Raw genomic sequence first — 18,014 nt, 5'->3', positions numbered from 1 at the left:
CAGATACAGTTCAAAGTGAGAATGATATTGCCCGACTGTGTAACACAATACTACCATGTGTGGATAAAAACCTGCATCTAAATTATTTCACTTCGGTTTTTAAAAATACTGCCACTTGCTATGCCCAAACCCAATGAGACAGAAATCTAGGATAGATTTTATTAAGAAAATAAATAGCTTTTTACTGCTAGTGAGAACTGATGAGAAGACTCAAAAGACTATATTCTCGGGCCAGGAACCGGCTCTCCAGTACGTAGAGAGAACTGTGATTTCAAGATCACTTTGATTTCATTGTTTTTAAGTTAGGAGGTAATGGAAGCTTATGGGAGAGGTTTTTGGGTTCGTTTGTTTTTTATTTGGAAGGTTTACCTGCCATTGAGTGAAAGGCGATTTTGTTTTACATTCCATGTAACCTAGTTTCAGCAATTGTTTGGGTGACTTCTCTAATACGACTTTAACCACTAATTTGCTTACCTCTAAGTTGTGCAAACTATTTTGCAGTAGTAAATAGGTATATTCCCATTTCACACAAAAATCAAAGCGTGTTCTCTCTTGGCCTTATTTAATATGCTATCGGGAAACAAGCAGCGCAAGCAAAGCATTCAATTCAACCCTGAGTGGAGGGGAAATTCACCAAGAATGGGCTGCTTGTTATTCTGTTAGTTTATTGACTTCTTTCCTGGTTAGAATTAGTAGAGCAGTCAATCGCCAGGAGCAGTCTGGCGGGACCTCCGCCCCACGACCCTCCCTGGAGTGGGCAGGAAAGAAGCGTCTGACGAGCGCGATGGAGCCAGGCAGCCGCTCTGGCGGCTGGGAATAAGGAATCCTAGTGAATTCTCCGGAGAATGCACACAATTCGATTTTTAAGCATAGCTAAATTCGGTTATGTTCAGACTAAGAACTTAACACAGCAGCCTCGGAAGGGAGGACAATCTCCGCTCTTCCCTTTCAGGTTCGGTGCATTCGTGCCGGGAGCTGAGATGAAACCGGTTAGATTGAGAAACTGCGGCGCCGAGTCCCGGAAGCCGAGAGGTGATGCTGCAATGTCCTGCTTGGGCCTGGTGGCGGCCGGGACACACGACCACCCCAAGGGTCGGAGATCTGAGCTTTCCGGCGCCACCCTGCTCCCCGCCGGGCTCCCGGGGCTGCGGCGGGACGTCCGACCGGCGGGTCCGCGGAGGGAGGAATCGAGCCAGGGCGTGGGGCACGCGCCCCTCGTGCGCCGAGTCCGTGGGCTTCCCAGCCCGGCCGGGAGGGTGACCGGGCCCGCAAACCAGGACCTTATTTCTGAAGAGCCGCACCTCTGTTCCCACCGCACCAGGCTCACAGCTCCGGGGCGCCACCACCATCCCGCTGCGAAGTCGCCGTGCCCTGGTGGCGGTGCCCCCGACCCCCAACGCATCCAACCGACAACGCGCACTTGGGACCTCCAGCCACACCCCCAGCGTGCTGCCACCCAACCCCCACCTTGTCCCGCGTCATCGAACTAAAGTTAACCTACCGGTCATTATACCTCATTTGCCTTTGTAACGCTAAATGGCAATTTAATAGTCATTTGTAGATGGCTTTGTACTTTAATGTGCATTACCTCATTTGATCTTGACGTAAAGGGAGGACCACTGCTCAGTAAGGGCCCTTAGCGCCACAATAAAGTCAGGCCCTTTCCAGGTTCTAAGGTCTTTAAGAATCTTTAAAGACTCTCAAAAACTGTGCCCTACTTAAAGGTAATATAATGGAGTACAGTTAATTATTTAAAACTGGTCTGTTAACTTTATTTACATCTGAATATGGAGGGGAATGTTTATGGCTTTAAACATTGCATTTAAAGTTCTCAAAAGCTTTCACTTGTTGAAGTAACAGGACATTTTCTGAAACACTCAAAGATGGGGACAAGTTGGGGAGAGATGGAGGTAGAATAAGGAGAAGGAAGCCAGGGTGAAGGAATGGGGGAGGCTGAAAGTGAGGGTTCAGCCATTGGCAGATGTCCTTCAGGGCACTCCACCTGTTAGGGGGAATCCAGCCTCAACTTTTCCATCAGGCTTTTTGCTTAGGCGTCTTCAAAAGGACACTATACATATTAATTTTAAAATTTAATTTGTTTTGAATAGTTACATATAATTGTGGAAAAGCCAAGTCCAAACAGAATTATTTTACAGACACACACAATAGCTTGAAACAACGCTAAACCAAAACTGAAGGTTGGAGAAAATACAGGTTCTGTAGAAGTGTGTGAGCTTTGGGTACCTATGAAGATATACACAATAAGACATTTATATAAGCTCCTTTGGAATATGCAATGCTTAAGTGGCTATATGTTTTTAATATCTGGAAGAGAAATTTAATGGAAGGCATTGCTATCATTTTAATGTATTGTGAAGGGAATACATAATGGTTGTTAATTCCCAGTTGAGAAACTTTGTCTCAACAGTAAAGGATCCTGCTCTATTCACCCATCACCAGCAATGAACCCAATAGCTTCAAAATACCTTCTTTAAGATTAAGGTGAGATTCTTAACACATAGAATAAGATGAACAACTGTGCTTTAGTTGAATATTAAAGCAAAAATATCCTAAGTCAGCAGGTCAAAGAGAAATCTTATTTCACAACCTTAGGCTAGAATGGAAAGAAGGAAACAAAGCAGCAAGAATCTTTATAATGTACCTGAATTTGTTGTGGCGATCAAATTAAAACGCATATGGAAGTGTTGTATGTAAACTCCGAGCATTAATTTAAGGAATTATAGTGTGCTTGGTAGCAAGGAAAAAAAATGAGTACAAATTGGAATCTATTATGAAGTAACGCTAAAGAAATATGCTAAGGAGTATACACTACTTACCTATAAATTAAACTTCTCACTTTCCAACTTTTCTTAAAATTTTTAAAGTCCTTAAAATTGATACAGGAGTCTACATGAAATTTGTAAAATGTAAATAACTTATTCTCACAAAGATTTTATAGTTAGCAAAATCAGAAGCTGACAGACGTAGTAACATATGCGTTGGCTGGGTGGTCTTGCTGAGCATATCATGTTAACATCTATTCTTAACTGATTTTCTTTTGACATCTAATTGGTAGAAATGAACTGTTTTCTGAAAAACTAATTTTAGAAAAACCAACATGCTTGGCCAAGATTTTCAAAGTTGAAATACTCTAAAAGAATAAGAACACAAGAAACCAGAATTTTAAAATTTTGTTTGTTTTTACTAAAGTCCAGAAATTTCCGTAAGACAAGTACATTAATGAAATGTTTCCAAAGAAATACTGAACAATATATACTCTAGTTGGCTGAGGGTTCCAGCTTAAGAGTTCACACCTAATTCTTGTGCATTAAAAATCAGCATGGATCTTAGATGATCTAGAATTCACTGTGGTTTGAAATCCACAGCTGGTTTGATTTTTAACCATAATGAAAAACCAGTATTCCTATTCCATCAAAATGTTTTACAAGCAATAATAAATTCAGATCCACTGTATTATGCAACACACATCTTTGGAAAGCAACATAAAACAGTGAGATCAGATCAGTAGAAATATACAGTTAAAAGAAATACACAAAGTACTGCAGTTTTCTTAAAAACTACTACTTGAGAAAGAAATCTTTCCACAAATAGCATAAAACTGTAGAATGATGAAAGGATTTGGGAAAGCTTTACAAAAGCCTAATTCCAATTGTATCTTCCTGAGGGTGGTGGCAAAGGGTACTTCCTTCCTTCTCTGGGATATCCCTGAAAATAAGCAAAAGAAAGAGTTTATTTTCTGGATTAACACCCCTGCAAAAAAATTAATTTTTCAGCTATATGGAAAAATATACCATAAAGAAGGTAAATATGTCTTAAAGGTCTATCACATAGAAGGTCTTCATTTATACCAAGCTTGTTGCAAAGTGGGACATTAGTAATAGCACAAATGCTATTACTGACAACTAACCAAACAAGCCTTATCGAGCAATTTAAAAATTCCTTACAATCTACACAAATGAACTATACAGAGTTAAGTGTTTGTGTAAAACCCTTTAAGTTCTCAATCTTCCCTACCACCCGCAGCAGGCCATATTGTGGTCAGGTAGTAGATGTAAGCTTCATCTTTAGATAGATTTACACTAGGAAAGTCAATTTGCTTAACCAAGGTAAGAAGTCGGTTAAGGCCTAAATACCTATGAATTTTAGGGTGGTTTTGATTTTTTTTAAAGCTATAAATAGTAGAGTACTAAGTAACATATTAGGTTATTACATAATTACTAGGAACATTCCTAATATCTCCTAGGTATGCTTGCAAATAATATTTCTGTAGACCCTTGAAAGACACATTGTAGGCTAAGGCCTTGTAGTCATCTAAATTTCACTATAATTTAATAGTGCTTCAAAAATTGTTTTTTTAATAAAAATCAGTGAGAAAGATACTGAGAAGAAGGAGATACTAAAAGATTTATAAATTCACCAAGTGGTTTTGATCTCCTGTCAGGGGTAGGGAACGTCTGGCCCGAGGACCACATAGGGCTCGCAAAATCATTTGGTCTGGCCCTGCAAGGCATTAGGGGTGAGTTAATTAAATGTTTGACCAAATATAGCAGGCTAGTTTTTAAGTTGATAATTCTGTATGGCCTGAGAATGATGTTATAAATATCCAAATGGCCCTTGGCAGAAGAAAGGTTCCCCACCCCTGTCCTAAGTGAATAAGAATTCCACCTCCTGCAATAGCAGAGAGCTCCTTAAAAGGGAGATCTCCTCCTCCGAAGGAGGCAGGAAAGAAATGAACTGGGTTCAGAAGTTCCCAGCTTTGCTGCCAAACTGCAAGTGTTTAGGGTTTCAGTTTCTGACTGGGAAAATGAGGTGAGTGGACTAGACATTCTCTAAGATGTCTTCTAGTTGTAAGTATGTCCTTGTTTCAATAATACTCATTATTTAGATTATCTAGTCTCAATCTATGATATGGTATTTAGAGGTTTTCAAAGTAAAATTCTACAAACTGAGTCTAATAAGCTAACAAAATTCTCTCAAAAGACAATTAAGATGATTGTTTTCTTGTAAAGTGAACAGAGACACTAAGAAACAGTGTAAAAAAGACTTTTCTTAGCTATCAGAATAAGGGACACATAGTAAGACCTTGAGTTATAAAATTAATATTCGAAGCATTGCAAAAGGCCTGAAGGCAACACCAGGTAAGCAATTTGAAATCACTTTGCATCACCAAAGGTGCCAAACTCCACAAACAGCACACACTCTGAGCCACAACACTCTGATCCTGTTATCTGGCAAGAATTTGATGACAAAAAAAAGAAAAGAATTTGATGACAGAGCATGTAAATACTGGACAGGGTATCAAATGGCTGGGGGACAAATAAAATGAAGCTTACATTTACTAAAGGTATCTAGGAATTATTATACTCATTCAATGTATAGCTGTTTACATTTGGTAGAAAAATATGTGGAACATTTTTTTTATGAAGGAGAGATTTTTTCCATGAGGAGAGATAACAGATACATCAAGACATAAGACTTCTAAGATAAATATACAGTTGAAAAGATAGATTCCTGCTTTCATTTTTCTAGGAAATTATCATCTATTATGAGAGACTTAATTTGTAGTAAAACAAAAAGCAATATCCTTAAAGGATAAACAAGGTTTCTGGTAACTGACCACATTTGTGTTAAAGGTCACTGATTGCTATGATTAAAAGAGCTTTTGCTCTGGAAAACTGTTCAGCATCTTCAAGGTATAATTTACTTAGTGAGGCAGATACTTGCCTTATATACATTTTTAATGAGGGACCCAAGTTCAGGTAAGCCAGCGGTTCTCAACCTGTGGATTGTGACCCCTTTGGGGGTCGAACAACCCTTTCACAGGGGTCACCTAAGACCATCGGAAAACACATATTTAATATATAATTACATATTGTTTTTGTGATTAATCACTATGCTTTAATTATGTTCAATTTGTAACAATGAAAATACATCCTGCATATCAGATGTTTACATTACGATTCATAACAGTAGCAAAATTACAGTGATGAAGTAGCAACGAAAATAATTTTCTGGTTGGAGGTCACCACAACATGAGGAACTGTATTAAAGGGACACGGCATTAGGAAGGTTGAGAACCACTGAGCTAAGCTAATCTATCACTATCTTATCCAGAAATGTTTTCAAGAAAATATGGAGTCCTGAGAGGCATGGCTAAGTACACAGTATGTTTTTCGTCCCACAGCCCACGCCATATCACCTGTCTCCCTCCACGATCATCGCGTCTGGGTGGATACCCGCCAGGCCCGGCTAGCATCTGGTACTGGTTTGGCTGAAAGCCTGCATTTTGGGTCTGGAGCATCCGGTTCCATGGCAGTAGAGGTTCAGCCCCAACACCTCTGTGGAAAAGCATCATGTGTGCATTACAAGTCAAGCATGTATCATTTTTGCAACCCACTTTTGCTGCATTTGTCATATGGGATATATGGTATCAAAGTGGCCTTTGTATCCCCCATATCCAGTATAGTCTAATGTTTCATAAAGTATCAGCATTTATTAAAGAGTGTTTAAAACTTAAGTGATTCAGAAAGGCCTGACTTAAAAAATTCTGTTCATTTACAATTGTGAAATTTCCTTTTTAGTCATGTAAAGATTTGGACCAAGATCTCCAAGTTGGCTACATTTAAGATGCTATCCAAAGAGTAAACATGTACAAGACAGGAGAATGAGGCTTTATTTTTAAAAATGTCCAGACTCATTCTTGGAGTCCATTCTTTCTAGTTAATTGCAGGTTGCAAATGAATTCTTACTGCTGAGTATTTTGAATCCAGGGTAGGGGACTTGGCTGTTTTTTCCCATCCATTATTCTGCTCAATATGTCAGAAGGTCTGATCGGGAGGAAACCTTTTCAAGTTCTATTGATGCAGCTCTCAATTGACCATGGTGACCTAGCAACATGAGCACTAATTGGCATGGGCTGACTGGCATTTGGTGTACAGTTTACATGGGAACACAAATTCAACAGCTTTTATAACCCAGTTTGCCGGCCCAGATTACTAGTCAAAAGAAATGTTTTAATTGTCTTCAAGTGCCTATTTTAACTTTGCAAATACAAAGCAACAGGTATGATGTATGAAATCATAATTTAAATTAATACACAATGTAGCAAAGACATCTTTCCAAAGGCAATCACCATTTGAAACAAAACTTTCGCCTTGAGACATTTTCCTCAACTCCAATTTTATAGAACAAAAGCAAAATAAAAAATAAAGAAAAGCAAAATAAAAAATAAACAAAAGCAAAATTCTCCAGTATATTTTAACATTAGAAGCTTTGGGACCATTAAAGATGTTAGGAGGAATTACAATAAACTTTAAACTTGCTAAAGCACTGACAACCTGGAATAAGCTTATAACTGTATCAGCATATGAATTTTACCTCCTGGGTCTTAGGGGAAAAAGCCCAAAGTTGGGCTCATTGGATAATGCATTCTTCTCACAGCTATTCAAGCCTAAATCAATCCTCTCTACCCCCCAATCTCCTCCCTTCACTTGGACTTGCCTTATTTTTTTTAAAACACCAAAGATGATTATTTTTGTGTGATAGCTTAAAGAACAGCTCTCTGAAGAACTCTAAAAAGGTCAATGCTATTCTTGACAGTTAGTGTTGAAACCAGGGCTCTTGCTGTAAGTGAATCCAAATAAAATAAATCTACTTTTCAGAAAGAATATGCATATATTCAGGGCCTTTAATTATTTTTTGGGTTCATTATGAACACAAATGTATTTTAGCAAGGATGCTTCATCTATTTAGTAGTAATAGCTCCGTGTGCAGAGACAGGAATGGTCTCTTCTGGTCTCTGAGGAGTGAGGGGGTAAGGTTTCTGCTGTGACCAAAGAGGCTCATCAAAACTGGGCCATTAATGCAAAACACACACACCAAAAATGCAACTCACACATTGTAGTAACTGTAATCAATTGTTCTTAGTTTTACAATGATAAAAATCACTCAACTGAGTTACAGGTAAATCTGTTAGTAAGAATCACATAACATTATATAAATGTAATTTTATATTATTTTGTTTTAAAAATAGCTTAAGAACAAAGCACAGTTTAAAAACAAAGTTCTCCTTTTTGTTTGGAATTACTAATTAAAATGTTGACAAAGATAAGTTTTATAAAATAATTTAATTAAAATTAAACAGAATGAACAAGGTAAGAGGGGCACAGAGGCATGCATGTTCTTTGTTTTTGCCCTTTACTGGCAGAAAGGTTTTTATTTTCCACAAGCTTTATCATATTTCTATACTAATTATATTAATTGATAAATACAAACTGAAATTTGCCTTGGAAAATACATACTAACATACTTTAACTTTTAAAAATTACTAGCTACTGACTGAGGCAGCAATTTCACATCAGAGATGGCAACAATATTCTTAAGTACCTAATTACTGCTTTGCAAAGTAGCTGGCAATGTGAAGTAATGACTCCAATTTGGATGTTTTTAATTTATACGAATGGCAATCAGAGTTTTTAAAGCTTTTCCATGACTAACTAAACTTAACACCCGTAAGTAAAAGACTAAATGGCCACTTTAAATATGGCTAGAAAAGACAAGCCTCCATTGGCAAGAACATAAATAATGGGGCGGAATTCAAGTGATGCAGAATGCTGGACATCTCTGCGTGTATCATTAGGTTGTTTTTGTGTGGGGAGGCAAGGAGTGTGTGTGTGTTCCTGTTGTATTTTTTCAGTGAAATGAATATATAAATTATAAATACTATCTCAAAGTAGGAAATAATTTAAAAGAGTGTAGTTTAGAAAAATATGTACACTGAAAATTTTCTTTTCCATAGGGTTCTCAAGCAAACATTCAAAATAGTGCAATGGAAAAGCACTGAACTAAGGATCAGTACCTTGTTCTAGTAAGAATTTCTACTGTTTACTACTTGTGACATCTTAGCAAAGTCAAAGTGACTATGAGTTTATACTTTCCCCTCTGTCTCCTAAGGTTGGAAGGATGAGAATGACAAGTGCTACCACAATGAGTGATAGACTGTATTTGCTAATAAGCTAATGAAGTTTTTAGGATGACTGAATGCAAACTCTCTTTATGAATAAATGATGTATTTCTTAAATGACCATGGTTTAAGACATAAAACAGAACTGTATTATGCTCATATCAAAGTTTTGTTTTAAGGCCTGGTTTTAAGTTTCTGACTAAAGCTAAACCAAAAATGCCCCACAAAACTTGTCCTTAATCTGCTGAGTTCACAAAGTTAGTAAGGATAATACCAATACTTGGCTAGGACAGAAAAAACAAAAAATATGATGGACACCAGGACAGTGGTAATAACCTGAGGAAAATGTTTAATGTGTAGAAGAAAGAAAAGCTACTGGGAAAGGAACTATGCCTCAGAAGTGGAAGGAGATCCTTTACATCCTTTGAAGTTCCTATGGCTTTACTGTAATATGCTCGGAGTAAGTATTCTGATGAGCTTTGTTCAAGTGAAAAATTTCTTAGTAAAGAACGGTACAGAAGGAAGACCTTAAGTAAGCTACTGAACTGTGTGAATTCATTCTTTTCCTCCTCTATAAAAATAACAGCATCTTTAAAGGGTTGCTAGGAGGAATAAATGAAGGCATGTTTTTAAGAGCATGTTAGCACAGCGCTGACATTTTTGTAAGCAGATGATAAATGTTAGCAATTATTAATAATATGAGAAAGAGGAAAGAAACAAAGTTAGGAAACCAAGTCTTAAAATCAAACTTGACAAAAGTAATTCAGAAAGACAGTTATTTAAAAAGAGATCAGCTCTTATGTGCTACTATGTAATTTAGAAAAAATTTACCCTTTACTCATTTAATTTGTTTGGAAATGGTACAACTCTGAGGATATTGAAATAGTACATCCAGTGTGCTTTGAGCAATTATATTGAAAACAAAACAAATACAGGTATTATCAGTTGTCTTAAATTTAAAACGCAGCTTGCAATAAGTAGTTGATACTATTAATAAACAATTGAATAACATGATTTATCTTTTTGAAGAAAATAATGAAGTTTTAGAGTCTTTTAGTCTTTAGTTTTCTTAAAAGGGGTGCAGCATTTACAACCCTGTTCATAACAAAACACTTTTCATTTTAGATGTGAACAGATCAGACTGCTAAAACGCTAATGGAAAGGGAAACAAAACAGATTAGAATTAGGAAGGCAAAGAAGGAAGCCTTACTATGACAGAGCTTAATTCGTTTTAGCACTAACTGAGGCAGCACACCAGCATGAAATGATAAATTTTAAAACTGTCCTTTTAAAAATTATACTATAGCTGTTAATATAATTATCCTACAGCTGTTAATATAATTATTCATAACATGCCTAGTTGTCTTGTCATGTAGAGACCACCTGACTTAGAAGCACACAACTTATCAATGAAAAAACACATGTCAAACATCCCTTGTTATTAAACCATGTCACATTCTTCCTAGTCCATGGTACTTATTAGACTGCAGATCCCATAATCCTCTTCTGAGTCCCTTCTGCGTTTAATTCAGTTCAGTCTTAAGTAGTTAAAGAAACTGTTTTCAGTGGCAACTAATAACTACTGACCTACAGTGACACTGCCCTACAATAGGCTTGTCAGCCCTGAAAAAGTTGTACCAAAGAAGCTGATTAGGACTTCAAGAGGTTTGCAGCAAGAATCAATGGTTGGTCTGTACTGTGCTGCATTACCAGCCCAGAAATGATAAAAGTGGAACACCATTAGTTATGCCTCATTAAGCTGCACAACCCTTCTAAAAAGAAATTTGTTTAGCCTTACCAAAACCTAATACAATTTTAAGCTCTATGTGTTGCATTTTCCAGGGCACCTCAAAAGCTTCAATAAAATAAAGGCCAAGGACCAAGAAAAGTAGGAAAGTATATAAACATGAGCCTTTTACTTCAATGTGTTAACCATCTATTTTCCTAAAGAACAGGCACAAGAGAAACTGTTTAGGGGAAGAAAGTATATTTCAAAACAGAAACCTCACATGTTGAAGCGAAAAAATATTTAAAAGTGATGTTACTTTATTATTACCTGTCAAATCTTTGCTGCTGGAAAAGGGGAGGAGGCCCTCGCCAGGAATCCTGGGGCCTCATATCTGAAAAATAAACAGGGAGGAGTTAAACAGTTTTTTGTGTTGTTGTTGTTTTTTAAATAAGTAATCACTATTTAGCTACCCACATATTTTATAATTAACTCTTGCGAAAATCTGAGACAATATAAACTAAGTAAACTAGCATATTTACACAGACTGGAAATGTAAAAAGATACTAAACAGGGTGAGTAAATTCATTTTGTTATTTTTCCTTCAGTAACAAAACGCAGTTTTACTAACTTTGGTCATTAAATTCACACATTTCTCTCTCTTGCTATGTATGTGTGTGTAAAGATATACATGTATTTTTTACATTTATATTTTAAATGCTATGCTAAAGGAATGGATTAGGTTTTCCCCCACAAATACAAATTTAATGTATAGTAACTTTAATAGAAATCCTGAAATTTGCCTCGTAAATGTGTAAACTGAAAAGGAACCCTGACTTACCTAGCTATCATAACATAGAGCGGAGAGCGCACAATTTCTCTAGCATGAGCCAGAAAGACGCGTTAATAAAGGAACCACCCACTTTTCCATTGTTTTCTGACAGTCAAACCTCTTCCCCTAACACCAAACTGAACTAGCAACATCTAGCTATAAGAAACAATTAAATGGCTACTCTCCTCAACATAAGTGGGATTAAAGGAACACTCCCTAACACTGGTCAGCAGGAGAGGTTAGTAGCTCAGGAGGTTGGTATCAACCAACCACCACTCTGGTCTCCAGTCTTGCAGTCACCTCGGCACCCTTCAGCAGGGTCTGTGTGTGACCTAATTAAAACAGCTGGTTCCAGGAGTTGTCTAATGAGTTCACTTGTAAGGACAGTAACCTCCTCCAGACTCTTGAGACCCAAGGGCAACAAGGCTTACCGTAATGTATTCAGGCTCACAGTTTAATGGAAACACAAACTAGAAACATGCTTTTCAAAATTACTTTCTTGAAGGAAAGAAGAAATGAAATCTTATCTTTCTTTAGATTTAGAACCCCCACCCCAAATGCAATCTGGGTTTACTTAAAACAAAAAAAGAAAGAAAAGTGAAATTGTGTTTTAAAAAGCCCCTGCAAAGGAGAATATGGAACAAAGTAAAGTACCTGGCTGCTCACAATAATTCCAGTGTGAGACAACTGGCTATTTCTGCCCCGGGCTTCCTCCTACCTCAGCTCCCTGACAATGCTAGCCTGAAACAAGTGTCCTAAATGGACAAGCTACACCTGGGGGAGCAGCCCCATAACCTGCTGGCCCTAGGTCCACGGAGCCAAACCCACCATATGTCTCCCTTGGAAAGGAACGGAAAAGCCTTCATCATCATTATTTCCAAGAAGAATCCTATTCTAAACTGAAAGAGAGGTGGCATCTCCAGTTAATCTGAATTAAGTCCCCTTTGAATGTCTTAAAAACCAAACTAGTAGCAGTCAAACTGAGAAGCAATGCTGAGGCGGTTTCACAGTGGTCACTTTATATTCAAAACCTGAATGGGAACTCAGGAAGTTAATCACCACAGAACCCACACAAAACAGGGCAAGAAGGATCACTAGTCTAGGTCCAGAATAACTTCCAAGTCACTACTACAGACTACACGATGAGTAAATCATAATTAGAGAAGGTAAAACCTAGAAGACAACCATAATTTTATCTATGTGGTTTATTTCTATAGAAAAACTCAAGACATATTTACCTTAACACATTATACCCTTTTCAATGAGTTAACTATGTATGAGAAAGCAATTTATTGAAAATAAAATCAACATTTGGGCTATTTTTTCTGATAATTACTTTGTTAAACTTGAAGTCCTTTGGTTTATTCAAAATTGTACAAAAATTAGGTTAGTGAAAATTAGTTAGGAAGTATTTTTAGTGTGTTACATATATAAAATTAGCTGAAATAACAAAAGTCAAGAAATACAGTGAATTTCATTCAGACTCCCGTCTAGTGCTGTACTTCACATGTGCCAGAATCACTGTGGTCAGTGTGAAAACATGCCCCCTTTACCGTTAAGACTTAATTCCTTGATTCTGGTTCCAGGGTGTTTCTTTATAAATGGTATTGCTAAAGAATACATAATCTCCATGGTACTTACAGAAACTCCCATACAGGATCTCAATTACATAAATTTAAAACTGAATGAAGATAAAAAAAAGCTTGTATATTTTTTCCTAGGAACAGTAGAAGTAGAGGGAATGTTACCACCATCAGAAAGACATATTCATTAGATTCAAATATGCTACATGTTAGGTTAAGCACACCAATATTTATAAGCGGAAGTGGAATGTAAAGTTCATTAAGTATAAATGAAAGGGGAAAACTTTCATTTTTTTTTTTGAAAGGGGAAACCTTTTTTAAAAAAATATATTTTTTTATTAATTTCAGAGAGGAAGGGAGAAGGAGAGAGAAAAAAACATCAATGATGAGAGAATCATTGATCGGCTGCCTCCTGCATGCCCCAGATGGGGTATCGAGCCCACAGCCTGGGAATGGAACCATGATCTCCTGGTTCATAGGTCGATGCTCAACCACTGAGCCATGCCAACCAGGTAAAAGAAGAAGCCTTTCAATAGTCTACCTATCCATATATATAAAAGCCTTAAATGACCAAACGACCGGTTGACCAGTCACTATGACGCATACTGACCACCAGGGGACAGACGCTCAATGCAGGAACTGCCTCCTGGTGGTCAGTGCGCTCCCACAGCCAACCTCCTGCGGCCCCTCCCCCCCAGCTAGCCAACCTACTGTGGCCCTCCCCCAATCCCCCCCAGCTAACCTCCCATGGCCCCTTGCCGGCCAACCTCCCCCCCCCCCTTCCCCCAGCTAGCCCTCCAATAGGCCTCATTTGCCAGCCAGGCCGAGGGGACCCCACCCGTGCAATTCATGCACCGGGCCTTTAGTACACCTGTAAGTGCCCAGAAATATGGCACAAATTCTCAGTCCATCACTTCTACCTGGTATATGCCAGGTACTTCCCCCTCTATTTTGCTTTTATTATATCTCACTTCCAGAACAATTTTGTTTTTCATATAAATAGATTCAGTACATGCAAGAAATATAGTTCTTTATTAAAACCTAAATATATTTTTGCAAGACTTTAAAAACTGTGTCACAGAATTATTAAAACATCTCTTGCTTTCAATCCAAAAAAATAAAAAGAATCAAAGACAAACTTCAAGGCTACCTTTAAACAAATCTCCTCATGTGGTCCTGAGCAAAACATATACAACCCTTAAGTATTTATGAAGAAGAAACATTTCCTAGTCTATAAGTAGTAAGTACAAGGTAAAAAACTTACTATCATTCATTTGCACAGCTCTATGAGAAAGATCCATTTGAGAGGGAGAGAAAAAAATTCTGAGATAGTGAATTGCACTTCAGAAAGGTATAGGCGAGAGAAGAAAAATGACAGTTAATTTTTCCTTTGGTCTTTAAAAACGTATCCATTTTCTAGAGCTTCTAAGACCACACAAACCAAGACTTCGCCAATAACTCAAGTGGCAATTTACCTAATCAGCATGGCAATCGCTGAAAAATTCCATATTTACTGATTGCCCTAATCAAAAATCACATTTCAAATGGGGCTAATTGACAAGTTTACAGTCTGAAATTAAGAGAAGTGATATATTAGGTTCTTTGGGTTGTAGAAACAAAAATGCTCTATTCATACTTACTGAGTACTCAGGGTTGCACTTCACTCCAAGAAATTATCAAAAACCGGACAATTACTCATCAGCCAAAAACTACACACCAAACACAAATCAAAGACCAATAGTAAAAAACACCTCCAGCAGACACTTGACAGAGTTGGCAGTACGACCAAATGGCCCTTCTTGTGTGTAAAGAAAATAGCACCCGACCAGCTTGCTTGGCTCAGGGGTTGAAAGTCAACCTATGAACCAGGAGGTCATGGTTCAATTCCCAGTCAGGGCACAGGACTGGATGGTGGGGCTTGATCTCCAATAGGGAGCCTGTAGGAGGCAGCCAATCAATGACTCTCGAATCATTGATGTTTCTAATCTCTCTCTCCTCCCTTCCTCTCTGAAATCACTAAAAAAATATATCTTTAAAAGACAGCTATACTTAAAACATTTTACAAGACTGATAAAATGGTTTAAATGTTAATTTCACTAAAATTCTTTCTGACCAAATGTTAAAGTTCAAAATTATATAAAAAGAAATCAGACTTAAAAAAAATCATTTAATATTTTCATAGTACTTATTATGTACCAGGTACTGCTTCAAGTGCTTAATAACGTAAACACAGTTATTGTGAATATTCTGTGAGATGGGTATTTTCTGCATCATTTAAGAAATGAGGAAACAGGATTATAGACAAAAACCTGCTTGAGATCACAGGCTATTAAGAGACAGAGTGAAAGCTACAGGATCACTCCCACTACACTATGCTACTCCAAGTTTCACACGCACTTGCTGGCTGAGATGCTGCTTCATGTTATTTTATTTCAGAAGGACCAATGGAGAACCACCTCCTCAATCAGGAGGGTCAGAGGCTTAGGGTTTTTCAAGAAGACAGGATTAGGGATTTTAAAACTTTCAACGTTTTGAAAGTTTAGAATTAACATTATTACACACTAGAGGCCCAGTGCACGAAATTTGTGCACAGGTAGGGTCCCTATCGGCTGCCGGCCAGGGCCTCCCTTCCCTGGCTGCCAGCTGTGGCCTTCCTTTGTTCCACGTCGCCCCTGGTGGTCAGCACACGTCATTGCGAGTGATCGAACTCCCAGTCAGTTGAACTCCCAAGGGGACACTTTGCATATTAGGCTTTTATATATATAGATATCTAATGAAGACAGGAAGGGAAAATAAGTATACTTAACACATGCTTAACTACACTTTGGTAGTAAGCATCTTGACAAACAGGGATTCATAGGGAGAAGAAAAAAAGATCTTGGTTAAAATATTTGAAATCACTGCTCTTTTTAAAATGGTAATACTACCCTAGAAGATTGAGTATTCAACAAATCATAAATATAAGGATCAGATAAAAATTAAAATAAGATAAAGACAGAGAGGTATGGATGAAGAGATAGATGGACTGAAGGACAGATAGTTCTGTCTACATAAATATGAAATCTAGAGGTCACAATAGACCATGAAAAAAATATGCCAGAAAAGTCTTAAAGACAGTAAAGAAAACAAAAGTCAAATCATATGCTGAACTATGCATAAAGAGTATGGGGGGAGAAGGAGGGGAAATCACAGAACATGGAATTTCCTTCCTTGAAAGCAGTCATTTGTCTGGGCATATCATTCAACTGTGACCATTTACTATCCAGCAATGACCATTCCAGATTAGGCCAATTATTTATCCAACACATCTCCTACAAAGGTTATCAGGGAATAATCTGTGATATGTATGACATCCTTACCTTCCAGGAAGTTCAACCTCACAACCCCAAGTTTTTCTAGGTTCTCTTATAACCGAGGGCAATTAAAATTCATTGATCTATCTATCTTTCTTGAACTACTTTTTAAAATATATTTTTACTGATTTCAGAGAGGACAGGAGAGAGATCTATGATGAGAGAGAATCCCTGATTGGCTGCCTCCTGCATGCCCCACAAGGAGGATCGAGCCCACAACCTGGGCATGTGCCTTGACCGGGAATTGAACCATGACCTCCTGGTTCATAGGTTGATGCTCAACTACTGTGCCACACTGGCCAGACATCTTTCTTGAACTTTTATATTTCTGGTTTATATGCAGATAATTCCCAATTTTCTCCCCACTCATCTTCTCTCTTGAGCAAGTAATGGACACAAATTTAACTTATAGCAGATGACTTTAACCTCTACAAAAATCAGATTCATCATATTTTTTTATATTTCTTCACCCTCCTGGGTTTCCAAATTCTGTTAAAGGCCTCATTAGTCACTCAGGTATCCACAGTGCACACATGAGCCTCATTTGAAACTTCTCTCTCCCTCACTTATCACATTCAATTATCCAACCCTTCAGGTTCCTTCTCCACTCTGAATCCACTTGGCCACAGACTACTTCTGACCTTCATTAATTATCTCTCCCTAATTAGAACCACCATCAAGTATCTTCCATAACCAATAGAATTGTGGTTCTAGAAAGGAGATTTAACAGCACTCTTCTGCTTAAAATGAGACTTTAAATGCTCCTACAAATACAGAGAAAAACTTGCACACACATTAATAAGAACAGGCAATTTATGAAAGAAAAACTGATTAGTAAAAATGTGATCAAAGCAGCAATTTTTAAAAAAATCATACTTTAAAATTAAGATAATCTTCCTTGCTTATCAAATTAGCAAGAACTTTTAAAAAATGGTAACACCTGATATTGGTGGGAGTTAGGAAATTAGAAATTGTCATCTGTTGCTACAGGAAATATAAATGGGTATGCTCTTATCTGGAGATTAATGTGGTGATATTAACCAAAAGTTCAGAAATTCAACATAACTTTTCATCCAGCAATACTATTTGTATAGTTTACATTTATCGACCAAACGGCGGAACAACCGGTCGCTATGACACGCGCTGACCACCAGGGGGCAGACGCTCAACACAGGAGGTGCCCCCAGCCCGCAGGCCCCCGCCAACCTCTCGGTCCTTCCCCCAGCAGCAGGCTCCAATTGCCCGATGGGGAATGGAAAATGGGGAACTGGAGCTGGGTGGCGACGGGGGACGTGGCTGGCAAGCGGGCGGGAACTGCTAACCTCTTGGTCTCTCCCCCTGGCTGGCAGGCTCCAATCACCCGATGGCAAAAGGGGAACTGGGGGTGGGTGGTGGTGGATGCGGGTGGCACCAGGCCAAGGGCCCCGCCCCGCCAGTCGGGAATGGCCAACATCTCAGTCCCTCCCCCGCAGCCGGCAGGCTCCGATACCCTGATGGCGACCAGGGAACAGGGGGTGGATGGTGGTGGGGGGCAGGG

The 18,014-nt window shown here is 38.2% G+C and overlaps 1 protein-coding gene across 4 annotated transcripts in view; it reads right to left on the bottom strand.

Annotated features, from left to right (window-relative positions):
* Window positions 1-2,077: 2,077 nt before the first annotated feature.
* XRN2 (5'-3' exoribonuclease 2) overlaps window positions 2,078-18,014 on the bottom strand; it is a 74,221-nt gene continuing 58,284 nt past the window's right edge. For all 4 annotated transcript variants that reach the window (XM_023761265.1, XM_023761267.1, XM_023761266.1 and 1 more), the window contains 3 exons: window positions 11,040-11,103; window positions 6,221-6,359; window positions 2,078-3,726 (listed from right to left, as the gene is read on the bottom strand). In XM_023761265.1, coding sequence (XP_023617033.1) covers window positions 3,661-3,726; window positions 6,221-6,359; window positions 11,040-11,103 — 269 coding nt within the window. In that variant the 3' untranslated portion in view covers window positions 2,078-3,660. The remainder of the gene's footprint in view (window positions 3,727-6,220; window positions 6,360-11,039; window positions 11,104-18,014) is intronic.

This window comes from Myotis lucifugus, unplaced genomic scaffold, assembly GCF_000147115.1.
Source record: "Myotis lucifugus unplaced genomic scaffold, Myoluc2.0 scaffold_205, whole genome shotgun sequence".
Taxonomy (NCBI): domain Eukaryota; kingdom Metazoa; phylum Chordata; class Mammalia; order Chiroptera; family Vespertilionidae; genus Myotis; species Myotis lucifugus.
The sequence above is the reverse complement of the archived record's forward strand: the minus strand, read 5'-3'. Positions and strand labels throughout refer to the sequence as shown.